We start from the raw sequence: 27,542 nt of genomic DNA on the forward strand, positions 1-27,542 counted from the left end.
AGATGCATACCTGTCAATCACAGAGGTAGAAGGAACCTCAGAGATTTTAAGTACAAATTGTATCCCAAGGATTCTCTCTCCAGCATCACTGGGACAAGTGGCCATCGAACTGACATTGACTGCCTCCCAAAACAATCCAGTTAATTTTAGGACTGCTCAAATTCTTCTGGGTAGATCCTGTACTCTATAAAAAATGCCCCAGCTAGCCCAGAATACTTATCTTAGCAAAGAGCTGATCCCTTTTATGTAATTTAGTGACATCTCAAACTGGGGCAAACAGCTGGTGGTAAGCTCAGAGTGCAATACAAATTTAGTTTGCATTTAAGAATTTCAGGGAAATAGGTTAGCTCAGGACATTTATAGGGTCACTTCTTCCTAGATATATTTCCTGTCCAGAAACAGGATATGTTTTTGTCTAGTTCAAAGAGGACCATGCTATGGAAACAGCTATGAGCTAGCATACTACTTTTTATCTGTCACCTCAATCTTGTGAAAAACCTATAAAATAGGTTCCAGACAGGAATGCTGAATCCCATCCTGTGTTTTTTCTCTCTCCAGTCAGTTCTGTGACTCATGATTTCAAGAAGATGGGAATAATTTACATACCTTATTTTTGGGGAGTGATATCTGAGAAACAATTATGCTTAAAGCAGCAAATGAGACCAAGATTCAATCACTACTTGCTAGGGGTTATGGGGACTTTTAAAGCTTTCAGTTATTTTGATCCATGCTTAAGTAGTGATAACTTTTGGTCAACAATTGGTGTGTGGCAGAAGATGCATTTAGAGGTAGGGAATCTGGACTGAAAATCCAACTCTGCTCCTTATTCCGTGTGACCATGAACAAACGAATGAATCAATCTGGGCCTTTTCCTTATCTATAAAAGGGATTAAACACCATGGCTTTAAAGTCTGTTGGCCTCTCTCAATCATGACCCTAGATGAAGCCTCTTTTGGCCTTTCCATTTCTTAGTATTCAATATACTGGTGTACTTTCTCCCCTCCCCCATCTATAGTGCCTATAGCCCAAGAAGCCTCAAATGCCTTTCTTACCCCTATAATCCTTTCTGTTCTAGCCATGTTCCCGCTGTTTCCAGCACAGTGGATGCAAACACAACCCTTTTGGTACAGGGGGCAGCTTGCACTACCTACCCCTCTTATAATGCAAAAAAACCCTCTTTGTTTGAGTTCCTGCATCATCAGTGATGTCAGGATAGCTTGCAGACTGGGAGGCAGCCATCTAAGTCCTCAACATTGTGCTCTGGAGAGCCTGGACAGTAGCCTTTGCATTCTGATGTATCCACAATAGGATAAAGAGAAAAGAACTAATAAAAGAACTAAAAGAACTAACCTGGAAATGAGATAAGAATCAGATACATAAGAAATCAGAACATACTGGAGGCACATTTGGAATTGGAAAACTCACTTGGATTATCTGACACCAAATGGATTGCAATAGTTGAAGGCAACATGGCAATACAAGAGCCAGGGGACCTCCACTCACATCCTATCTCATATACATTTGCTAGTATCGTGGTGATACTAAGCCTCTTTTTAAAGCTTCTGTTGCTTAATAAATAAGTGGAGATAAAAGCATTATAAATTGCTTTGTAGAGCTTAAGGCTCTACATCAGTGTTATTTTTGGTCAAATTTCAATTTGAGGAAAAGTACATTTCTTTCCCGACCAAACTGATCAAGCCATCTGAAGGTAAAGCCTAGATTAGGACTTAAAACCCATCTAAAATGGGTATCTCATTTAGTGCATTTCTAGTGAGGTATGGAAGAATAGTCAAAGCCCTGAGCATGGAATCGGGAAGATCTGGGTACCAGCCCTGCCTCAGTTACTTATTAACTGAGAGATCTTGGGCAAATCCTCTCATGTCTGTGTTTCGTCTCTAAAATGTTGACTATCTAGCACCTACTTCATGGAAGTAAGCTGCTTTACAAGTCTTAAATGTGATTAGTGAGTATCATTCCCTTATTTCATAGAGCCATGGGGATTACAAAGGCACCATGCTTTGTGAGAGTATGTACAAGAAAGTGTTTAAGACCTCTGGACAGCCCACATTCCTGCCTCAAAGACCCCAAGGAAAGGTACATTCTGTAGGAGCTGAAAATGAATCCAAGGTCACAGTAGGCACTGTGATGAAGACTTTTCCATCTTGAGGAGGGAATTACAGAAGTCCTAAGTGCAAATACTACAACAGCCTCTGAGTGGCTGAAGCAACCATGAAAGGGAGAGGAGGAGTATTAGTTCTTTCTGCTATGATCTGTTTTGCACTAGATATGACACAGTCATTTCAAACTTTTTGCTTGAGAGCCTAAGATGCAAGTAGGCCATGAAACACTCCTCTATCATTCCCTCCCACACTAGCCTGAGATCATTTTAGGACCTAGCAGATTCCTATTTTCAATATTATGCCAACAGGCAGGTAGGTTCTAACTTCATTCCACCATACATTTCTGATTTTACCTGAGGAGGTCCTGATTTTGTCCAAACTCTCTAGGGTTCTCCACAATTTTGGAGAAAGGAGAAAGTCATAAACAACAGGCTTATAAGGCATCCACCATATTCTTTTGAATAGGCAAGCCAAATCTCCCATAATGTTAGAACAGACTGAGAACCCTAGGATTTTAGTGCTGTGAGGAGAAAAATCATCCTCCAATGGCTCACTGAGGTACAGTAATTATCTCAAAGGCAGGCCTAGTGGATCACAAACTGTGGCAGATAAGCTTGGAAAGGCTGCAGGTACAGACATGGCAACAGACTCACATAGTATGCCTACAATCTGAAGATCAGTGCTGCTGAGCTGAGAAAGGCTCATTACTGCATCTTGTATTTTCTCAGTCATACCAATCCTGTGGAACAAACCATCTCCCAAATAACAGAGGAATTACCTGCGATCTGTACTGGTAGAGGAAACAAATACCCACACTTCCCAGAAGTATTAACTTCACAATCTTGCCCTCAGAACTCACCTGGAACCACCACTCTTGCTTCTAGGGAGCAGCAGAATATAGATTCAACATTCATTTTATCAGGACACTGATCCACATAAACATAGTCAAAAAACTTTTAAAAATGTTTATTGATATTAATTGGATGGAATGGTGGTGCGATAGTGCAAAGAAATGTGTGCAATTCTGGGGCCTTGTTTTTCCTAATTTTCACAGTTGGATGGGTCAAAGAGGATCAAACAAACACCAAGGGAGGCTAAGGGAGGGTGGAGGACGTCTATACGCTTGGACTGGCCACGCACCAGCTAGCTCATCATCAGGCGGGTTGGTTCACATTTAAGTCAGAGCTGGAAAGGCTGAGCTCACTCCATTCACTCCAGGCCGACACATGGGGGAAGGAGGCCACGTCTGCATGTGGCACAAAGACAGGTTTGTTTCTAACATTTTCAATCAGTCTAAACTATATTCAGAGAGCTGAGTCTCCTGTTCATAAATTAGTTTCAAGGGTTAGCATTACTATTCCAAACCAGCATTATTTACAAAATGAACCTTTTACCTACTCTAGCCTCAGGTTCACAGGATAAGTTATTAAAGAAAACTTCCGACTAGTTTTAAAAATCTCTCTTCCATTCATCACCCAGCAACTTTTCAGGCGGAGGGAGGGAGAAGGAAAAGATTAGAGGAACATTCAACTTTGTGACAGCAACAATCATCATTCACCAGGAAAGAAGAGTCACAAACTAAATAAAAGTAAATTTAAGTCACTGCAAATTGTTTGCTCCCATTTAGCTTTTTATAAGAATGCCACTTTTAAATAGGAGTGATCTGTTCAATCATCCTTTCTCTATAGATGAGAGAAGGGCCCCAGGAAGTACTAATAAATACATAGGTTAAGTTCATTTGAAAACCAGAAAAAGTGCTGTCTGAACACAATCCAAATGGGGTGAGGTGGTTAATGATCCATGGTCACCACGGATTGACTTCAGCAGAAACTGAAGGATGAAATATGAAGTCAAAAGGGAGGTGTACCATTAATTAAGACTGGCCAGTTCAGACTTTCAGCTGAAAACACAGGGCTGAAATCTTCCAAAGCAGATGGAGAATATTTTTCTTGGAAATTCCAAATCAAAATGGCAAGTAAGAAAAATTGCTGGCTTATCAAAGGTTCTTGATGGCCTCCATTACACTGGGTGCCAGAAAATCCTTCTGTTCCGGTTGCTGGTAAAAAGGCCATTCTGGCACACACATAAAAGACAACAGCACATGAATGTAGTGTGTTACCTGTCAAACAAGAACTTCAAGAACGGAATCTCCAAGGACTCACTCATCAGCGGACATTTGGGACAGAGAGCAATCAGAATACGAAAGAAAGCAAAAACCCACATAAGTTAATTCCTAATTTGCAAAACTGATACAATTTGTACATAAACTGATAAACACCATCTCCATGGTTCACCAATCCCAAGTCCTAGTCACCAGTGGTTAGTTTCTACCTAGATTACTAACAGGGAGCTTGGGGATGCTCTCTTGAGGGGACCAGTTTGCTCTGGAGACACCGACACACTCTTGCTTGGAAGCTGTTCAGCAGGAGTGGACTCTGAGGGAATCGGCCACTTTATTTGGATAACCAGATGATCATGAATATCAAGATTCCTATAGCCACTGCAAGTACAAGCACCAGGATGCAGATCTTCTTCCGGGATTTTTTCTAAGGAAAAGAACAGATTGATAAGAAAACAGCTTACTGAGTTTTACCTCCATAAAGTCCAAATCCACTTTCAAAAGGCTTTATACTCCTGCCTTCTCCTAGTACTTCTGAACTGCTATACAAAGGGATTCATGGCAACCTGTTCAAGGTAGCAGACTTGCTAGAACAGAGGGCACTAAACTTAAGGCCCCTGAATTCAACTGTCCTATTTTAATTACTGGATAATGGGATTAATATGAAATTCAACGGCAAGCCCCCAAACTTAATAATGTAAAAAAGAGACTGGCATAGGTTGGAAGTGGGAAGTGATACTCGTCTAATACTCCCAATATTGTGCGTAAGCACAGTCAAATAGTGAATCTGTCTATATCTTATTTACTCATCCTCCTGACTCTGCAGCCTCTTGACTCTTACAAATGACTCTCCCTTCTCCTTTGACATTTGTATTCAGGGAACTGTCAAGTGCACCATTTCCCCCGGGGCAGTCCCTCCTATCTTTGTGCCTTGCTTTCTGCCCCCACATCACCTTGAACCCAGGGACTAACTACCACATCTATTGAGACAAATGGACTTGTCCCCATGGGCTCTGTGAAGAACACTCTTTTGTGACTTGGCAGACACTAGCACAGGACTGCCCAGCATGGTGTACCCTGTCATCAAGAGAAGGTGCTGTGCTCTATGAGCAAATTAGTGAATCAGTGAATGAGTGAATTAGCTCAGAACAAACACGAGATGTGCAAAGTTGGAGAATCCACCCCAAATGTTCATATGAACTATTTATGCCTAACCTGTGGCAGAGCGCTCTGAGCTTGTGCCAGTCTCATCAGCCACAGCCGGACCCACAGTAACTTGATTCCAACACAGTGATGTAATGCTGGTCATCTTTGAGAGCAAAGAACAACAACTTGCCTCTGAACAACTCTTCTACCCCAGCCCCACCAGTGGCTCTGCACTCCTACCTCTGACTAAGTTTTCTCAACTAAAATTGCAGTCTTATCATTTAGTGCCTATGCCAGCCTAACAGGAACAGCAGTCTATTATTAAGCCTCCTTCCAGCTTTGCCTTTTTATGTTTTAAGGCCCTTTCAAGCTTTGAAATTAGAACAGCTAAGTGCCAGGCCTGGACTCATCTTCCTAAGCTGAAATCTGGCCTTAGACACACACATTAGCTGTACAGCCCTGGGCAAATCACTTCACCCTGTTTGCATCAGTTCCCTCATCTATAAAATGATGTGGAGAAGGAAATGATATTTCAAAAACTCTTTTTTTGCTCAAAGACAACATAAATGATGACAAAACAAAAGACCAAACAAAGATGACACAATCTCTCATCTAAACTTGTAATGACTCCACTGAGCATACTCGGCAGGAACAAAGCATCAGCAGATTGCTCAAATCTATGGGCCATAGTGAAGCAGTTTAACCTTGAGAAACTGGAGCTGAGGAAAGTCTGGTATAAATCAATGAGATCTGCTTGGGAGAGGTGGGGAAGGACTGGCCCACTCCCCCAGCCCCAAGGAAGCCCTCCTCACACAGATCTCTCTCTTTTGTTTGCAGAGCTTGATTCAACCAAAGGCTGATTCTGTTCTCACTTTTGTTATTATAGACACAAAAGCTCAGCCCTCATTTTTCAGAGTTGTCCAGGACACTCTTGTGTGGCAAAGGAGAAAGAAGCCGAGGCCCTAGGCTTTGAATCACTGGCTGTGGCTTTGCCCCTTCCCCTTCATAAGCCTCCCTCTCCCTTCTGTAAGATGGAGATTGTGAGCAGGGAGCACGTTTCACCACCTACTGGAGAGTTCTCTTGTTTCTAACTATAAAGTATGATATAAATAGATGCTATTATTATTCAATTGAATTTCCAACATGGCTTCCCAAAAAAGCGAGTAAGTAGGACTGAGGGCCAATCACAGCTGCTTTTCTCCAGCATAAACTTGAAAAGGCAGCTGGGGCCTGCTCCGGGACAGTCTGCCCTCCATATTTACCTGATAGTATGCAGCTCGCTGCAGCTGGTCTGTGGCTCTTTCAACATGTACTCAGAGCTCTCCACATTGGCTTCTATGCTATCTGGAAAAGCAAGCGATGTTGGCAGTCAACATACATACACACAGTGAGTCTCTCTCCTCTCTCCCTCCGCCCCTTCTCTCTTTTCCTCCCTCCCTCTCTCCCTCCTCTCTCTTTCTTTCTCTCCCTCCTTCCCTCTCTTCCTTCTACGCCCAAGGGAATGAACTGATAGCTCTCCTTGCTTGCCCTATTATCATTGTCTCAGTTGCTTGGACATACTGACAGTGCAGAGGAATTAGGAGACACTGATACTACATTCGTGTGACTGCAGAAGCTGAAAGCTAGGTACAACCACCATGGCAAAACAAACAAACAAACAAAAAAAAAAAAAACAAGGCCTGGCAGACACTCATATGTGTAGAGGGCCAGAATTCTGAAAAAGTATACTTCAGACTCAGTATGATTGATGAGATAATGATTCTCTAACTAATGATGTAATCACTCTAGTTAAGTACCTATACTTAATGTGCTGTGGTGATATAATGCTACTATAGTCAGCACTTGCACAGTAATGGCTACAGTTGCGCATGCTAAGTGTGATGTAAGTAATCTTACTAGACTATTTAAAGGAAGTCTCAGATACAGAAGACTCTCTCAGGCAGCTTTCAGCCACAGACATAAGAGAAGACGCCAGATTCCAGACTCCACCAGCCTCGTGGTGGCTCCCCTGCCTTCTTCACTCCTCCACTAAGACCAAGGACTCAGGCTAATCCCAAAGTCCTCCAGAGAGCTAGTCCGGACATTACACATATGATAGAGTTAAGCCAGGAAAAGGCAAATGGAGGTTGGAATGGAAGAAAGTCTGCTTAACTTTTTTAAAAAAGAGGATATTTGTCATGGAAATTATTTTTCAATATGTCCAACAACATACATACAAGGCTTTTGCATAGAATCTAACTATATTCTTTTTCAACCCAAATGCAATACATAGTAAGGGTTAGGGTTTAGCTAAATCAATAATAGTACATACCAATCAAATCTCCCTGATCATGGATCATCATGGCCAAATCTTTAAATATTTGATTGACGTCCAAAATGTCAGCCTATAGAACATAACAATCTTAAGCAACATTTTAATTTATTCTCTCGTGTGCTCCATGCTTTAGTTGTTAAGAGGAATGCAAATGTTTATACGTACCTTACATACTCAGAACTATTTCCCCACAAATTGTGAGTAAAGATGAAGTAATTAGTGCTGGTCAAATAGATGAATGATAAGGTATGAAGCCACAGGTAGAAGATTTAGAAAAGAGCAAGGGGATATGACATGAGGATACTGTAGACAGCTTTCTCAAGTTTAGTCATGAAAGAGAGGAGAGATGCAGGATGATAGATAATAAGGATGGTGTGGTCAGGTCAATTGAAGATTTTTTTTTGCAGGAATAAAGAAATATATGTTTATATATAGCAGGGATGAGCCAGCAGATAGGGAGGGACTGAAGATAAATGAGAGAATAGGAATGATAGAGAAAGCATTATCTTAGATTAGATAGGAAACAAGATCAAGGGCACATACAGAGGGTTTTGTCTTTGTCAGAGATAGCTGGTCCCTGCCATACTTCCCACAAAAACACATTTCTGGAATATAGTCAGTTCTGCTAAAAAGTTTTATTCTGAAAAAAGTGAATTTGTTTCAATATTATTGATGTATTAGGGACTGATGCCTCTGAACATACAACATACAATTTCACTGGCAAGAAACAGCAAGACTACAGACATCCAAACTTAGCTGAGCCATAAAACGTATGTACTTAAAGTACCAGTTACCTCACATGTATTATCATATAAGGTTGTATTTTGATAATCTTTTGTGTCTCTGAACTTTACCACATAAAAAAATATTCAACATCTTAAGATGAATGGCATTCAGACTCAGCTCCTTCAGGCTGCCCTATCACTACTATCCATTGACTGCCAGCCTAAATCCAAAGGAAAGTAGGTAGCGACAGAGGACTTACACCTCTGATTCATAAACTCATGAGTTTTGAAAGAAATTCCTAAGGGGAATAATAAAACAAAAGGACTCCAATAGCTTCATGGACATCCTCCTCTTACCTCCAGCTGCCTGATTGCAGTTTCTCGCTCCTTAATAAGTTCAAGGTCTTGCTCCGTAATAGCCAACTCATCTTCCTGTGACTGCATCTGATTCCACTCTTCATTGCTAAAGGAGTAACAGATAAGGCCACTGAGATACCAAAACTTCTGAGCAGAAAAGGCACACAACATATAATATACACGGGCATATGGCTTGCCAGACCTCTCCAAGGCTGGTTATACCAGGTCTTTTTGGGGGAATTGTTGTTATCAAGAGAAGTATGACATTTAAGTGGAGCTGCAAAACTGTGAGTGGAGTAGGAAATGAACAGAGAGAAATGAGATAGGCATTTTCTTAAGAAAATTACAGTCTAAAAATTACCCTGGCATGGATTCTGTCAATATAAAGTAATTATTAAATAAAAATTAAAAAAAAAAAAAAGAAAATTACAGTCTCAAAAATCTTGAATTAAAAATAACAGCACAAAAGATGTTTGTAGCAGTTCTTTTTATAGTGGCAAAAAACTGGAAACTAAGTGGATGCCCATCAGATGGAGAATGGTTGAATAAGTTATGTTATATGAATGTAATGAAATATTATTATTCTGTAAGAAATGACCAGCAGGATGATTTTAGAGAGGCCTGGGAAGACTTACATGAAATGATACTAAGTGAAGTGAGTAGAACTAAGAGTACATTGTACACAACAACAAGATTATGTGATGATCAACTCTGACGGACATGGTTCTTTTCAACAATGAGGTGCTTCAGGCCAATTCCAACAGACTTGTAAAGGAGAGGGCCATCTGCACCCTGAGAAAACTATGGATACTGAAGGTGGATCACAACAGAGTACTTTCACCTTTCTTCTTGTTGTTTGCTTTTTTTTAATATCTGATTTTTCTTGTGCATCATGATAAAAGTAGAAATATGTATATAAAAGCTGCACATATTTGACATTTTAAAAATAACAGCACATAAAGAGTGTTGGATTTGTGGCTGAAGGACCAATAAAAAATTGGAATCATGGTTCTTTTCCATATTGGCATTTTTCATTCAAAGTCTATTAGCAATGCCTTGAATCACCTCATTGTTGATAAGTCCAGTTTCCAAGCTTTTCAGAAATCATCCTGCTCATCATTTCTTATTGAAAAATATTATTTCATCCAAGGCAATACCAATTAACTTTGGATCAAAAATGCAATTTATATCCAAAAAAACTATGGACATTGAATATAAATCAACACATGCTATGTTCACTTCTTTTTTCTGTTCCCCCCCCCCATGGTTTTTCCCTTTTGATTTTTCTTTCCCAACATTTTATAAAGAAATGTGTATTAAAAGTTAATAAACATATATAATCAGAAAAATAAAACAATTAAAAAAGAAAAATAATATTCCATAAGATATTATACATAACATATTCAGCCATTCCCCAGTTGATGAACATCCACTCAATTTCCAGTTCCTTGCCACTATACAAAGGGATGCTGCAAACATTTTTGCACAAGTGGGTCCTTTCCCTTCTTTTATGATCTCTTTGGGATACAGACCAAGCAGAGACACTGCTGGATCAAAGGGAACGCACAGTTTGGACATAGCTCTCCAGAATGGTTGGATCATTTCACAACTCTAACAACAGTGCATTAGTGTCCCAGTTTTGCTACATCCCCTCCAACATTTATCATCTTTTCTGGTTATCTTAGCCAATATGAGAGACATCTCTCAGATACCTTAGAGTTGTCTTAATTTCCATTCTCTAATCAATAGTGATTGAAAGCATTTTTTTCATATGACTACAGATGGCTTTAATTTCTTCATCTGAAAATTGTCTGTTTATAGCTTTGAACCAGTCATTGAAGAATTCGCAACTTTGCCCCCAATTTTTTTTTTTTTGGACCACCTAATTACTAATGTCAAACTTATACATGTGGTTTCCATGATAAAACCTAAACAATCTGTCCTCGAGTCCCTTGAAATCATATAATTATATGTTATATAATATTATGATATTATATTAGTTATACCTTACATGTTAAATTTTCTATTGAATTCAGGTTTGAGATAAAATTCTGAAAATTTAAGAGTTCATTGAATGTCCATTTTTTTCACTCAATATTAAAATTAATTTTGCTGAATATAGCATATTCAACTATAACCTTAGTTCTTTTACTGCCAATATATATTATTCCAGGACCTGCTCCTTTATTGTAGTCACTGATAAATCCAGTACAATTCTAATTGTAGCTCCAGGATATCTGAATTCTTTTGTTTTCCTTTGTTTCTTGTAAAATTTTCTTTGTTCTGAGGGTTTCAAAATTTAACTATAATGTTCCTATGATTTCCTTGTAGGACCTTTTTAAGGTGGGGATTGGTGAATTTTTTCCATTTCTACTTTCCCCTCTAATTCTATCACTTCAGGACAATTTCCTTATTTCTTGTGTTACTGTATAAAGGTTCTTTTTTGCTTTTATCATAGCTTTTATATGGTCCAGTTACTCTAGTTTTCTCTTTTTGATCTGTTCTCTAGACCTGTTGTTTTTCTTGTTTCACTTTCACGTCTACTTTTTCATTTTTCATATTTTGTTTTTTTACTTTTTGTAACAAATAATTTCATTGGCTTCCTCCTGTCCAATTCAATTTTTCAAAGAGTCATTTTCTTTTTTAAGACTCTGGTCTTTTCTAGTTAGTTTTTTTTTCATAATCTTATTTTTCTTGAATGGTTTTCTTTCCCCACCCCAATCTCTCTATTTGATTTTTAAAATCTTTTTTGAGTTCTTCTATACATTCTTTTTGGACAAATAGTCAATCCCATTTTTCAATGGACATTTTTTTAAAACACTAATGGAGAAAAGTTGTTGCAAAATCAAAGAACATGATAGGTTTATTTTCAGATGTCAAAGGTGATAAAGGAATAGGCACATTCTATTTTTCACTAAATAGGCTACATTAAAAAATCTAGCACAGGGCATTTTCTGTGTATCAAGCACTTGTTACTCATTTACTTAATTTTATTCCAAATGTTCCTCGGAATAGGAGTTCTGTCCCTTTTAAATGGATGATGCTGATGAAATGAGATGACATTGATTTAAAAAAAAAAGTAAAGAGCCAATGCCTGGTAAAGAAATCAATACATACAAATTCCTCATCTTTATTGTTGAGTCCCGGGCATCAGAGTAATTAACAACAAAGATGCAGTTTCCTTTTGGAAATTTCTAGATTCCTTGAATTTAGTCCTATCATAAGGCAAGAATCTTAAATCTACTCTTAACTGCTATATTGTACATCGCTCTAAATTAAAATTAAAAAAACAGTTACATTCTACTTCCCAACATGTGACAAAATAGAAAAATAATCACTTTACCTGTCAAATGAGACAAGCTGCTCCTCTCTCTGCCTCTCCTCCGCCTATGAAAGAGGAGGGATTATTGCTGCTGGTATCCAGAAATACACCAGAGACATACTTGATAGCTTTTGCTTAAATAAGAAAGGAAGAGACATTTCTCAGCCATGACAAGGTCTGGGGAAGAGTTCAAGGCTCTGGTAAGAGTGAGTAGCTGGATATAAAGCGATCAAAGAGAAACTTAAACTCAGGTCTAGCCTTAGGAAAGAAGACTGTATGGTACTGCAAAGAAAATGGATATGATCGGAGAAACTGTCTATAAAGAGCCAGTCTGCCAGGCTGAAAACTTAGGAGGAACACAAAATATCAGTGAAGCAGGTTTTTTAGAAAGATGGACATCAATCTTCCATTAGGAATCAGGTTTACATAAGACAGCCTGATATTTCCAGAGGATTGTATGTGTTTTTAAGAGCATGAAAAAGAAAAGCCAAAAGGGTAAAGTCTGGGAGGAAAAGTAGGAAAATTGAAAAACTTTTCTCTTGGAAACAAACTTACAGAGAGGCGGGATCCCGCTCTTGCTCGAGCAACAGTCTCCTTCTCCTTCTCAGACACTTTTCTCTGAACAGCCTGAAAGTTGTTTAAGGCTACAGAGAAGTCATTCATCAAACGTTCCTTTTGAAGTTTCTGCAGGCGCTAAGGAAAAGAAATGGAATATTAAATTAGAATGTGAACTTGTTTAGGTATTCTATTCCCACTAAAGCCAAAACTTACATGTACACTGGGCTGCTGAGAAAAAAAAAGTGATTAAAAAAGTAGTTTCCTTGTCCTTCTGTAGCCCTTAGTACCTTGGGAAGCCCAATCTGTTTCATTTCTAGGCCAAATTGGCTGTTCTTTCTTTTAAGCTAATCAACTTCATCATTTCATGCTTGTTTTTCAGAAACTCAAAAGGGAAATCCAAATCTTTATTACTTACAAATGTGACATGGAGGAAAAGATACTTCTAGAACTTTATTTTTTTGCTTAGGTAATTGGGATTAAGTGATTTGCCAAGGTCACACAGCTAGGAAGTATTAAGTGTCTGAGGTCAAATTTGAACTCAGGTACTCCTGACTTCAGGGCTGGTGCTCTATCCACTGCGCCACCTAGCTGCCTGAAAAAATTCTTCTAAACATAGAATAGATGTTTTTCTTCAAAAGGACTTCAACCAGAATTTAGAAAGCTCTTGTCTAGACCATGCCCATAGCTGCCTCCAAATCCCTAGAGACACTTATGGTAATGTTCAACAGTTCAGAGTCTTGGTGATGCTAAAAGTCACTCAGTTTGGTCGCAGCAATGCCTAACTGGACTACTTCTGCCCACATCGACAACTTAGTAAATTAGAATTTGATCTTGTTTAAATATAAGCAATTCTCACTATTAACAAAACTATACTCTGGAGTTACTGGAAACAACAAGAAAGTGACTACAAAAGAGTCGTCTCATTTCACAGCCCTAATTTTTGGGAACCCAAGTCTGCTCATTTTCTGGGCCAAGTATTGTGTATATTTGTAAAATATTATACAAGGTAGCGAATGTGTGGGTACCAGAGGGAAATGAAAAGGTGCTAAGGATGCTATAAACTAACATGAAATATAACTTATGCATCTACTATGTACAGAATCCAATCCTCAAGGAATCTGAAACCTAATCAAAGACATGAGATACATGTGTTCAAAAGATTTAACACTAAGAGGAGGAGGTATATGCTAAATATTAAATGACCAAAAGAAAGTACAGGACAGTGCAGAGAAGGTACACAAAGATATGCTTGGGACCTCAGAGTGACGAAAAAATGGGGTCCTGATAATCCCAGGAAGAAATGAATGAGGTCACATTTGATCAACCAAAAAGGATCCACACACACACACACTGAACACAATATACATTTTTTACAGAGAAGATATTAGCAGCAGCTGGGGGATGGGTAAAAGCTATAGGTGTCCCCTGAGCAGAGTTCCAAAGGAAACATAGAATTCTGGGAAATAACAGCAAAGCAGAAGTACATTCTAGTGCACAAGGGAAATCCACGCAAAGGTGCACAGTTGGGAAATAGAATGTCATGTGTAAGGAAGAAGAAAGCCAATGTGGCTGTACCACCGTGGGAGAAGGGGAAGTAATAAGATTGGTATTACTCTGAGAAAAGATTAAAAAACTGAAATAGCTGAAAAGGATATTTGAATACATTTGAATAAAGGCAGTATTTCTGTTATTGACACAGCTATACTTTTTGTTCTAGATGGTTGACCTGTAATTATTTCAGCAAACAGAAGTAGTACAATGTAAGGGCAAGATACAATGGAAAGAACACCTGAGTTACATCCCACTACTCTCAATTACTGTCTGCATGATACTGAACAAGTCACTTATTTAACCTATCTGAATTTCCTCATCTGCAAAAAAAAGATGTTATTAATACCTACCTCCTAGAATTTTTGTGAGAATCAAATGAGATAATAAGAGTAAAGCACTTTGTAAACCTTAAAATGATATATTAAAGTTAACTGTTACTTCCTCAGCTATACAATGAGGGGGCGGGACTTAGTGATCCTTTTGTGGTACTTTTTAGCTCTAAGTCTGTGAGCCTGTGAGAGGAAAATAAAAGCACAAATAATCTAAGAAGTAATTTTTATTTAGCTTAGAACATATTACCTGATCTTTGTGGGTAACAAATTCAACCAATCTCATTTTGCCTAAGTTATTTAAATAACTTTGTAGTTCCTGACCACATGTAATTGGGCAAAGACAGTGAATGAACTAGAAATATATTTGTATGCTAAGGGCAAGTTGATCCCATCAAAAATTTGTCAGGAATAACCTCCAAAGTTGATAAGCCATTTGTAAATATAGTCAACTCTTGATTATCAAGAAAAATTTCCCTTTGTGATCACTAACATGGAGAATAATAAATATCTCAGATTGTCAAGAATTTAGAATACCTCAAATTCCCAAAATTTAGCTGTTAAAGGGGATACTATAACTAGAATTAGTGAAAACCTGCTTCGCTTTGGTCCTTCTTCCAAGTAGATGGGACAACTTTTAAGGGCAGCTATCTCCAAAGGCAAAACAAAATTGCACCTCAAGGCAAATACAGACTGATAAATAACAAGACATGGGGCAGAATAGGAATTCTCCTAGGATAACCAGAGAAGGCAATCAGTGTGAAGTGTTAATACCTCTAAGGTAGCTCTGCTGAAAGAGCAAGCAGGGAACCCTGGGTCTAGCTGGGTTCGAGGCAATCTTAGGCAGAACCATAGGAGTCTGGCATCTGAGACTGGGATGACTGAGAGAAAGTCTCTAAATCAGGAATGCCATGCCCAACTGCACAGCTGAGACACAGCTGTGGTTGAAAAGAAATCAGAATACCCAGTGAGTGCAGAAGCAGTGGGGCAGAAAAGCTGCGGGGAGCGCAACTTACAGAAGGGTGAAGTACTGGTTTGGGGTTCTAGCCCAGAGGGGAAAGCTGAAGGGAAGACAAAGACACTATCCCCATGTCCCAGGATTAGAAGTGCTTATAGTTCTTTTTTTTTTTTTTAAGTGAATAGGCAAAGAAGGAAGGAAGGAACCATAGAAAGTTACTTTGAAAAAGGCAGGACCAGGGTTCATCATCAGAGGAGGACACTGAAGTAAAAAAAGCTTCTCATACCCCAAAGGAGAATGTTAAATGGATATCTGCCAAGAAAGATTTACGGAAGAACTCAAAAAAGACTTTAAAAATGAAATGAGACTAAAGAAGGAAAAAAAAATCAAAAACCCAAAAGTTTATGAAAAGAAAGTAAGCCAACAAGAAAAGGAGATCCAGAATCTTAAAAGACGAAAATGACTCTTTGAAAATTAGAATCAGACAAGAGCAAGTCTTATAGTTTCACTATAAGAAATAACCAAGAAATAACAAAACAAAATATAATGAAAAAATAAAAGAGAAAGTAAAGCATCTTATAAGAAAAACAACAGATCTGAAGAACAGAGCAAGAAGAGAAAACATAATAATAATTGGACTACCTGGAAGCTGCAACCAAATAAAAAAAAAGTCCTTGACACAATAACATAAGAAATAACCAAAGGAAATTGTCCTAAAGTGACAGGAAAAGGGGAAAGTAGAAATAGAAAAAATCCACCAATGCCTACCTTAAAGAGATCCTACAAGGAGAATATATAGCAGGGGTCCTCAAACTAGGGCCTGCGGGCCAGATGCAGCAGCTTTGTTTATCCCCCTCACCCAGGGCTATGAAGTTTATTTAAAGGCCCACAAAACAAAGTTTTTGTTTTTACTATAGTCCGGCCCTCCAACAGTCTGAGGGACAGTGAACTGGGCCCCTATTTAAAAAGTTTGAGGACCCCTGATATATAGCAACATTATAGCTAAATTTTGAAACCCCAGAACAAAAAGAAATTTTGCAAGAAACCAACCAAAAAAACCCAAATCAAACCAAAACAAAACAATCCCCCACCCTTCCCCAAACCAAAACTAAAAATCAATTCAAATATCCTGGAGCTCCAAATTAGAACCGAACAGGATTTATCAGTGGTTACAACAAAAGACAGCAAGTTCTGGAATAACACAGATAGACAATAAAAGAACTAGGATTGCAGCTGAAAATACTATATCCAACAAAATTAAATATTAAATGAATAAAAATTGACATTCAGTGAATTCTCAGATTTTCAAGATTTTGTCTCAGACAAAGCTGAACTCAATAGAAAATTTAATATATAAGAGTCATCATCAAAAACTAATTTCAAGAGACTCAATATGCTTTACATGTGGAAATGTCAACCACATATCCAAGACTGACAGTAATTAGGTAGTCCAAAAGAAAGACTGAAGCAGAGCTGAATATGATGTGACTCTAAAAAGCAAAACCATCTAGGAAAAGGTAAAAATAATAATAATTATGACACATGAATGAAGTGTGAGAGCAAGAACCAACACAGAGTAATTAGATGGATGAGGAGGGTTAGTAGTTCTGAAAACCTGCTCACATAGGAAATGGGTTAAATAGGGAAAATATACCAAAAAAGATATAGCACCCTCTAAAATCTATAAAGAAATAAGGGAGGAGGGAAATGGGATAAGGTGAGATATAGAAGCATTTGAAGATCAAAAAGAATGGGACTAGATATGTAGATTAATGGGAATGGGATAAAGAAGGAGGGAAAGATAAGGAGAGAAAATAAAGGAGGGATTCAGAGCAGGGGGATTTAATAGCAAGGCAAGTTAAAGACTTAAGAAGAGTTAGAGATAAGAAATAAGAGATATACACAAACACAACAACTATGCTCAGGAATGGAATATTAGAGGAAAAAAGTAGAGGTAATAATCATTAAGTCAATCAAGAGACATCTACATTATACGTCAGCCATATTAACATGGTTTTAGATGCCAGTCTATTTATGTGTACATGCATATGTATATATGTAGGTGTAAGTATGTGTATGTATATACACATAAATATATCCATGCTTAATTATAGCCTGCTTGGCAGAGATGGAAGAGGGGAAATAAAAAAAGGAAAAAAAAGAAGAAAGTAAAAATTGCACAGCAGAGAACAAAAGAAAACCTTTAAAGAAACAAAGAAAAATGAATAGCCATGAATATAATGTCTCCTATTATCATATATGCTTTCTTGAAATGGAAATTTATTGTTACATATCTTGAATCTTCCTTGAAATTCTGCTGGGCATATGACAATGTTCCCCCCCACCCCCACTAATTTTTTCTATTTTGCATTTAAGTTTTAAATAAATTTTTTAAAATTCAAATAAGCCATACTAGAATTTTTAAAAAGCAACCTATACATGCATACATATATGTATGTATGTATGTATTTGTGTATAGCTATTTACCATTGTCTGGACAACAAAGGAATTTGTTTTGTTTGATAATGTTTGAATAGATTACAAAAATTTTGTTTTTCTTTTTCAACAGGAAAGTGTGATAGAGATAGGAAGGAAAGGAAAGATTAGTTTAAAAAATTAAATTAAATAATAGTCTATGAGATAACTGCCTTTATCTCTTTGCTGACAGCTGCAATCTTTATTACAGGGAGCGCTTGACAAATAAACTGACAGTTAAATGAAAAGATATCTCTTAGTGTCTGGTTGAAGCCTATAGGATAAAGATTCATAGTTCACTGGAACATTTTCAATGGAAAAAAAATTAATTAAACTTTATAAGAAAATTTAAAAATAAGGTAACCATTGTTACCTAATTTCTCCATGGCTCAGCTTTTCTTTGAAGTTTCTATGAAGCCTTCCCTAATCAGTCCTCCAAGTGGGAAGTATTGCCCTCGATTTCAGAAGACATTTTCTCACAATCATATAGCACATTCATTGTTAATCTTACAGTATACTTAATGTGTGTACACTTCATGTGAGGCATGTAAGGACAGAGACTGGCATTTAAATGTCTCCACAATCTATTCCTTTACAATCTGGCTCCCCTAGACCTTTTTTTAAAATGTATTTTATATATCTTTTTACATATTTACATGTTTTATGTAGCAATTCTATGTAGTAACCAAACAATATTATTCACTGTCTCTCCTCTTGTGCTCCCCTCTCTCACCTCTGTGCTATTGCTTATACTCTTATTATCCTTGGCATGAATTTACCTTCCCCATTTCTTCTGTTCAAATATCTTTCCTTCAAGCTCCAATTTAAATGCCACGTTTTCCATTATCTACTTAACAGAAAGCAAATCTGTCCAAAAACTTCTCAAAATATTTTGTCTGGACATTTCCCTGATGTTTTTCTTCTGTTTTGTAGTTCACACTTCTTATCTCCACTACTTGATGGTAAACTACTTGACAGCAGGAGATGGTGTATAATATGATCCTTAGCTTCCTAGAATCTAGTATCATGTTTTACAAATAATAAGTGTTTTAATCTAAGTGTTTAAAATGAGAGGATTGGACTGAATGACAGTTTCAGAACTGGAAGACAGTTCAGAACTGGAGATCACCCAGTCCAACCCTCTCATTTTGCTGAGGAGGAAAGTAAATTGGGCAAGAGGTCACCCAGACAAATGGCTGAGCTTAGAATCATTTGCTAAATTATTCACTTTTGCAATCTCCAAAGTACTAAGCACAGAGTCTGCACACTGTGTGTATGCAATACTTATTAGATAGAATTTTTCTATTTAAGCTGGATGGAAACTGATTCCCATTTCCCACAGTATCAACAAATATTTATTGAATATATACTACTTCCTGACCCTAAAGAGTTTACACTCTTATCTTTTAAAAATAAAAAAAGTGTATACAAACACACATACACACACAAATACACACATATATATACATGTTCTAAAATGATTAAATTTAATGTGAATGATACACAAAATATGGGTTGTGGTGATTAGAGAAGATTTGTGAAGAAAGTAGGAGTTGAACTGGGCTTTGAAGAGCAGGCAAGATTATGGAGCATCCAGGACATGAGAAAACTGTGATCAAAAACACAAAAGCAAGAAAGCACACAGCCCATTTTCTATTTCATGCTGTTTTTTGAAAAATCTTAAAAACCTCCAGAAAAAAAATTAAGTATATTTTTAAAACAGTTAATTCCTTTTCCTTATTATTGCTGTCTACCAGGTTGTCCAGGGAACTATTCAACCTGTGAATGACTCACTTTGAGGAGGGGAAGAGAAGGGGATACTATGTAAAGAATGATATCTTGGGGAATGAATCTAACCTTGCTTTGCAAATATACAACTGTTAAACATTCACCAGAAAGAAGTAAGCATCAAGATTTTCTTCACCTGAAATCCTTTAGAATAATCTTCCCTTCAAAATGGAAAACACCAACCTGTTCTGAAGTAGACAGTGGGAGTGGCAATGATCCCAGCTCTTTCAGACATTCATTTGTCTCCTTGGCGAGCTGATTTGTAGAATGTTGCAGTTGTTGTCTAAAAAAGGACAATTTTAAGAATGCCATTATTTCCCACGAGCTTTTATAAAATAAATCCGTTTATTCCACAATTGAGGGGAAGGACACTTGAAGAGCAAGGGTAGGAATGAGTTTCTGGTCCTCAGTAGAAGCAACAATGCCATAGTAATTCTTCCAAGTACACAACAAAGCAGCATCTGAGGAGTAAAGGGACCTATCTTGATGAGAGTTTCTGAAAGGACTACAAACTAAAATGTTAACTATTTCAGCAGAAAGACACACAAAACATAAATAAATACTGAATACAGAATAACTATCCTTTGTGAATTCTAGAATATGGCTGCCAGTTTTGACAAGCGGGAAAGGAGCAATTTATACTTCTTATAAAATCTGATAAGTTGAGCTATTATGAAAGCTTTTGAGTTGGACATAAACAAAATCCTTCATTCCTGGTATGAGTCACAGTCCACTGACTATGGAAAGAAACTCAGGCAAAGACATTTGAATGAAATGTTCAATAGATGTGTGCACAGTTCTTACCCTTAAAGACCGGTTTCTAGACTCATGCCTTGTTATTGGCCATTGGCCATATTTTTGGCTTTAGCCTTAGCTCTATACCTGCTTCTGGTCCTGGGTCGTTTCAACTGGAGATTCCATCTCCATTTCTATTTTCAATCCTAGCTGGCTCTTTTCCCCTCCTAACACAAGATGCCCTATGTAGTTGGGGGGATGGGAATGAGATTTATAAGGGATGGGGAATGGAATGAATGAAAGAATAAAAGAAAGGTGATCCATGAAGTGAGATTGGAGAAAAGGCAGTGGAAATAGAAGACAAATTCCTTTTCTTCATGGTTTCCTTTTTTCTGCCCCCTTTTAAAGATTTCTATAAGAATGATAAGGCCCTGTACTTCCTTTTATTTTTTATTTAATTTTTCAAAATAAAAAAGCATTTTTTTTTATTCCCACTTCCCTTCACCACAATTGAACAAAAAAAGAAAATCCTTGTAACAAATATGCAGCACCAAATAAAGCAAATTCCTATACTGGTCCATTTGTTTCCAATTCATTAAATCTTTGTCACTGAAAAGAAGCTTCTAGACCAGAGAAAATAACTGAAAAAGGGAACTGACAAGTCCCCCTTTCTTACAAGTGGTACACCACATTTCTATTTGGAGACTTCTGCAAAGAAGTTCTAATATGTCAAAAGGTTTTTCTCATCCTTTGAATGAAAAAGGAAATATTAAAAATATTTTAAAGATGAAACTGTAGTTCCAAAAGCAGAAATGGAGTCAAAACAAAGTGATTCAAAGAAACCAGCTATTCACTATGACAACCCACTGTTCTTTCTTTCCCTTTTTTCTTTTAGAAATTGATGCTTTTTGTTTTTGTTTCATAACACAATTAGTTCCCAATATAATTCCTCACTCCATCCTCATTGCTTTTTTCCTCAAAAGAAACACAATTAGGTATAACCCTATAATCAACAGAACAACTAAGTCTAACAATATATGCTCTACAATATTCTGCATTGGTAGTATTTCACATCTCTCCCCCCAAAAAGGGGGGTGGGTATTATATATGCTGTTTTCTGGAATAAAGTACATTTACTGAAATTAATCTACAGTCAACTGTTTTTCAGCACTGTTATGATTTAGATTACTTTGGTGATTCTATTTTTCTTTCCTGACTTATCTACCCTAATACCTTTGGGTCACTTAAAATATTTTGAAGGATACTTGTGATCCTACTGATGTGGGTTCTCATTACAATTGAGATGGTCATCTATTCACACTTTATTATCCTAAGCAATTCATATTCTCACCCTTCTTTAAATCTTCCATGTAGTATTCAAGAGGATTTTATATTCTAGTCAATAAAAATGTGTTCTACTCTAGATTATAATTTATGAAAGCCTCCCTGTTCCTTTAAAACAACAACAGCAACACTTGAAGTACATGTATATTACTCAAAAATTTTGTAGAGATTGAAAAATACACACATGGAACAGTAGGCAGTAATCATTTCTTGGTTGCCTTTTTTTTTTTTATTGGAAAGTCAAATATCTTTTTTAATTCTTTCTTTCTTTCTTTCTTTCTTTCTTTCTTTCTTTCTTTCTTTCTTTCTTTCTTTCTAATAGCTTTTTATTGACAGAATCCATGCCAGGGTAATTTTTTACAACATTACCCCTTGCACTCACTTCTGTTCCGATTTTCCCCTCCCTCCCTCCACACCTCTTCCCCAGATGGCAAGTAGTCCTATACATGTTAAATATGTCACAGTATAGGTATCTTTTTTCAACTATCTTGAGAATTGACCCTTCAAACATGTACTATGTGTGGCAGGGCCTCCTCTGTGCATCCTGGATCTGGTCTGGTTACTTGGTACCTTCTACTTTAGAGCCATTTCTACTTCAATCAGCCAACAAGAATGATTGAGCACTATACCCAATGTGGGGATACAAAAAAATTTAAAAAGGAGTCCTCATGGGGCACATCAAGGTCTGTCATGTTCAAGTCCAAATATGATGGTTCTATTACTAGTAATAGACAAAAAGGATCTGTTATAGATTAGTGACACTTTCCTCCATTTTCCAACTGATTATTGTGCTCCTTCCAGTTCTATCCTCAAATGCTCTAGGAATGATATGGCCTGGCTAGGTTCCTTACCAAGCTTTCTGTAAACTTGTTTGTCCTTCCACTGCTTCACAAGGAAATACTGCTCGTGATTTTCCATCTTCTTCCAATAAAGGATTTTGAAAACAAGTATACATTCTAAGACAGTTTTGTCCTTAACTGTTATATCTCTTATTTTGGCAAGGAGATCAAATTGTTGCTGGCTGGAGCAGTCTCTGGATTCTTTGTTTCTGGACTGTGGCAGATTTACAATGGTTAAACTATACCAGCCAGTCTATTCATTTCCCATTTTCAGACTTGACCATTTACTTAAAGATGATGGAATGGATCATGAAGCTAGTAAATTATTTGAGTTGGATTTGCACTCAGGCACATGAGTCTTCCTGAGTTAAGGATCAGTGCTCTATCTTTTGCCATACCACCTAGGTGTCCCATGTTGAAGCTTACGTTATAATTATCTTGATGACGGTCCTTTTGCCAATTCTATACAAGATGACCATATGTCTCATGAAAGATTTCTGTAATAACATTCATTTCTTATATAGAGTCACCTAATCTTGCCCTCAATAGCTTTTGTATAGGTTATTACAACCATGTTCTATTTTGTCTCCCTGTTTCTACTTTCACCCCTCTCTGATCCATCCTCCACAGCATTACCAAAATGAGCAATCCCATCCCTCTAATGAAGTTGGGGTCTGATACCAAATTATGGGGTTCTGTAGCAATTCACTTGAAGAATTCACAAGGGCTTTCTCCTTGCTAAAAGGTATTTTTATTTATGAAATGAAATTCAAACAAAATGAAGAAATAAAACAGATATCAGGAGTGGCAAACATGAAATAGTTATCAGGAGAGCATCTAGTTAGCAAGAAAAGAGGTTTTTTTTACCAAGTAACAGTGGAAAAAACAGGTTCCCCAGGGGAAATCACAACTAACCAGGAGAAAGGAAATATACCATGAGGTAAGAATATACCACTGACTGGCAGACTAAATCTATAGAGAATTTAGTACTTTAAAAGAATTAGCTATAACAAGGAGAAAAACATCATGAGGCATGGGAGGGTGGTGAGAACCAAGATACCTTGACCAGAAAGCTAAGGTGGGCTAATCTCAATAAAGATTCAGCACAGATGGCATGAGCCACAGATTTATAGGGGATTTATAACCCCACAGATTTTGGGGTTAAATAACTTGGCTTTCTGATTGGATAAAGCTGAGCTGATCCCATCAGTGCCCTTCCCTACTTGCCTCAGGGAGTATTATAATATTATCAGTACTTCAGATTTTCTCAGCCAATGTCATCTAGTTCTTGGGAACTCATCACTTCATCTTCGCAAAAATCTTCTGTGGCTCTAATCTAACTTGCAAAATTCTCAGTTTTATAATCCTTCAAATTTGGTCCTAATTTACTTTTCCAAGATGATTTCATATTTGGAGATCTAGTAGCTAAGTTAAGATAAACAGATGGGCTAGAAAATGTGGTCCTTATTTAAAATAAATATACTTTTAAAATACTATTAAAAATAAATATACTATTAATATTATGAAACAGATTGTTAGGAATCAGTTTCCCATTATAGACTTTCATTAACACTACCCACCCATGAGATTCATTTCAATAAAGATTCCAACCTAATTAAAATGGGGAAAGGGGTGTTTTGAGGCAGAGTTAAGTGACTTGTCCAAAGTCACACAGTTAGTATGTGTCTGAGCGGGATTTGCACTCAGGTCCCTGACTTTAGGGTCAGTATTCCATCCACTGTGCCTAATTATAATTTAGGAATGGAAGGAGGTTCCTTTCCCACTTCCCTTAAAAACTATGCTAAACATTTTCACTCTTATTTTCTTTCTCAGGTTTTTTTTTCCTTCTTGATCTAACTTTTCTTGTGCAGCAAGATAACTGTATAAATATGTATACATATATTGGATTTAACAGATATTTTAACATATTTAACATGTATTGGATTACCTGCCATCTAGGAGAGGGGGTGGAGGGAAGGAGGGGAAAATTTAGAGCACAAGGTTTTGCAAGGATCAATGTTGAAAAATTACCCATGCATATGTTTTGTAAACTTTGATAATTTAAATTTAATGAAGAAGAATAGAAAGAATAAGAAGAGGAAGCGGAAGAAGAGGAAGATGAGGAAGAGGAGGAGGAGGAAGAGGAGAAGGAAGAGGAGGAACAAGAAGGAGGAGGAAGAAAAAGGAGAAGGATAAGGAGGAAGAGGAAGAGGAAGAAGAGGAAGAAGAGGAAAAAGAAAGAAGAAAACTATGCTAAATTGCCTCAAGAAGGCAAACCAGGCACTTGGAATTTTAGGGCAAGAAAGTTTATGATCTTCCACTAATGTCCTACCTACTCTGGTACCATGGAAGTGACTCAAGACTCTACAAGGCTGTTGTGGGATGGGAAGAGGAGAGAAACTACAGGAGGTGCTATCAAGTTAAAAACATTTCCATTTGGAGCTTAATAGATATATGTCTTGGCCTAATTACAAAGAGACTTGACCATTAGGAGATTCAGCAAGGAAAATTCACAAGACAGTGTATCACAGCATTGATGGTTCCTGGGTCTCCTCATCGGGAGAAATATCCATCCCAATGAAAATCACAGATCCTTAAAATATAAAGCTCATGCTATACTAGCATTAAGTTCTGCAGCTTTTTATACCTGATCCAGTTGTGAACCCAATCTCTAATCTTCACCTCAAAAGCCCTGAAAGACCAAGGGGCCTCAAAAGCCTTAGCCTTCTTACAACTACTCACAGATTTTCCTGAAGTTTGCTGCAATCTTGCTTAGTTCCCAGTTGGCTCATCAAATTCTTGATCTGAGCAGCTAGAAAAAACAAAAAAGATTTTTGATGAGGTAATAAGTAAAGGATGAAACTACATTTATCACTGCTGCCCTATACTTCTTCTCTGATTTAGTTACTTCTTCATACCTTCCCAAATACTAATCTCTGAGGAAGCTGGGATCAAAACCTGGGAAAATCTATTCTATCTCAAATTAATGACAAGATAACCTTTTCTCTTATAGGATAACTATATGTTCCCTAGACATGAATTGTATGCCACAGACTGTGTTGTCACTCTAAAGTGAAATTTCATCAGCATTCTCCCAGACCCATTACACTTCATTTTATTATTAGCTAAGGATTAAGTCAACTTATGATTAAAAATGTCAATGGGCACTAATAAAAAATCACTAGGTCACCTTCTTCAGCAACTTTTGATTAGATGTGACGTTCTTATTTTTTTTAATGACCTTCTTTCTATATTTATTTTTTCTGTTTCAATTTTATCCTCTCCAAGTCTCTAGATTTTTAGATCTAAAACTTGATCTCCTCCCTACCCCCACCCCCCAAAAAGTATTATTTTCAGCCTTTTTTTTTTTTTTTTTTGAGTCCAACTGCACAAAACTTATAGAATCCTTTAATGTTTCATCATGATAGCATGGTGATTTGGGATTCTCAAATTTTTTTAAGTGATGTTTTGAAGCCATGACAGGTTCTCCTCAAGCTGAAAGGACTTTTCACTATAGGTCCATTTGATTGGGCCTCTTCAATCCTAGGGATAGTTCCAGATAAGATCATCCAACAACCAGTCCAGCTAACTTAAGGAAAGACTCATCACTTAGTTGGCAACAGGATAATGAAATTTTTGGCTACAATAATTCTCAAAGACAATCTCCTGAGTTGTGGAAAGGTTGTAATCTAACAGATGGTATGGGTGTATCCATACCAACAAAAGCACAGATTTTGAAAAATAGTACCATCATTTTAATGAATAATGTAGTGACAGCTGGTCATGATATGAGAATACTTGGAAAGAAAAATTTCTGCTCAGATCAACCATATTTTATCTTCATGTTACAATACAACTCTAAAACAGTCTTTCCCATCATTGTTAAAATCTGACTCAACTCCAGATGGCTTAAAGGTCAATCTGTGAGAGTGGCTGGAGGAAAACAGAACTGAATGCAACCAACTGAGCTATGTGGCAAAATGGACAGAGCTGGTTCAAATCCGGCCTCTGATACATATTACCTTTGTGACCAGCATAAATCACTTATTTTGTCTGCCTTAATTTCCTTATTTGTAAAATAGGGTTCTAGAGTTCTTGTAAAGCTCACATGAGATAATATTTTAAAGTGCAATATAAGTGCTAGTCATTATTATTATTGATGAATTAAATTAAAATTTCTGCCATTACAAATTCAATTTTTATAGTTTAATATCCTTCAAATTTGGAAAATTCAGGATCACTGATTTATGTCTGATATTCTCAAAGTGAAACGACTAAATCCCCTTCTGTTACCAAAAATAGGCTAATTAGTATGTTACCAAGCAATACTTTACTATAATCAAGAAAATGTTATTTATAACAGTAATAATAGCTCCCTCTACAAAAGTTCTCCTTTGATACTTCTTACAGTAGGAAGATTAGTATAGTGCATGCAAGCTCTGACAGTTTTCTATAGTAAGCTGGCAAAGCTCTAAGAATGGTCCCTTGTAATAAATTGTCTGCCAGCCCAAGACAAATGTAGGTTAAAAAAATAAAAATGATCATCTCCAGTGAGTAGATCACAAACGAATTATTTGGCTGTTGTGACCATGAAATAGATAAAAGATATCAAATGAGCCTTGGTTTTGTGTGGCTTTTTTTTTTTTCATTTCTTTAGTCAATATGACATAAAAGAACCAGTTATATAAAATAGTTTATGATATTTCAATGTTGGTGCTTAATATTGAAATGTTTATCCAATGATTGATTCATTACTGAAGGAACTTCAATCATTCTTCCTCTAAATGAAACAAGAAGGCATATAGAAGCAAGAAAGATAATTCACAGGTTCTCCCAAGGGGCCAAATAAAGAAGCTGATAAG

The 27,542-nt window shown here is 37.1% G+C and overlaps 1 protein-coding gene across 1 annotated transcript in view; it reads right to left on the reverse strand.

Moving 5' to 3' along the window:
* Window positions 1-3,071: 3,071 nt before the first annotated feature.
* STX12 (syntaxin 12) overlaps window positions 3,072-27,542 on the reverse strand; it is a 36,982-nt gene continuing 12,511 nt past the window's right edge. Inside the window, 9 exon segments of the mRNA XM_051988062.1 lie at window positions 3,072-4,666; window positions 6,648-6,697; window positions 6,700-6,729; window positions 7,697-7,769; window positions 8,782-8,887; window positions 12,125-12,168; window positions 12,659-12,796; window positions 19,946-20,045; window positions 25,423-25,492. Coding sequence (XP_051844022.1) covers window positions 4,574-4,666; window positions 6,648-6,697; window positions 6,700-6,729; window positions 7,697-7,769; window positions 8,782-8,887; window positions 12,125-12,168; window positions 12,659-12,796; window positions 19,946-20,045; window positions 25,423-25,492 — 704 coding nt within the window. The 3' untranslated portion in view covers window positions 3,072-4,573.

This window comes from Antechinus flavipes, chromosome 3, assembly GCF_016432865.1.
Source record: "Antechinus flavipes isolate AdamAnt ecotype Samford, QLD, Australia chromosome 3, AdamAnt_v2, whole genome shotgun sequence".
In the NCBI taxonomy this organism is placed as follows: domain Eukaryota; kingdom Metazoa; phylum Chordata; class Mammalia; order Dasyuromorphia; family Dasyuridae; genus Antechinus; species Antechinus flavipes.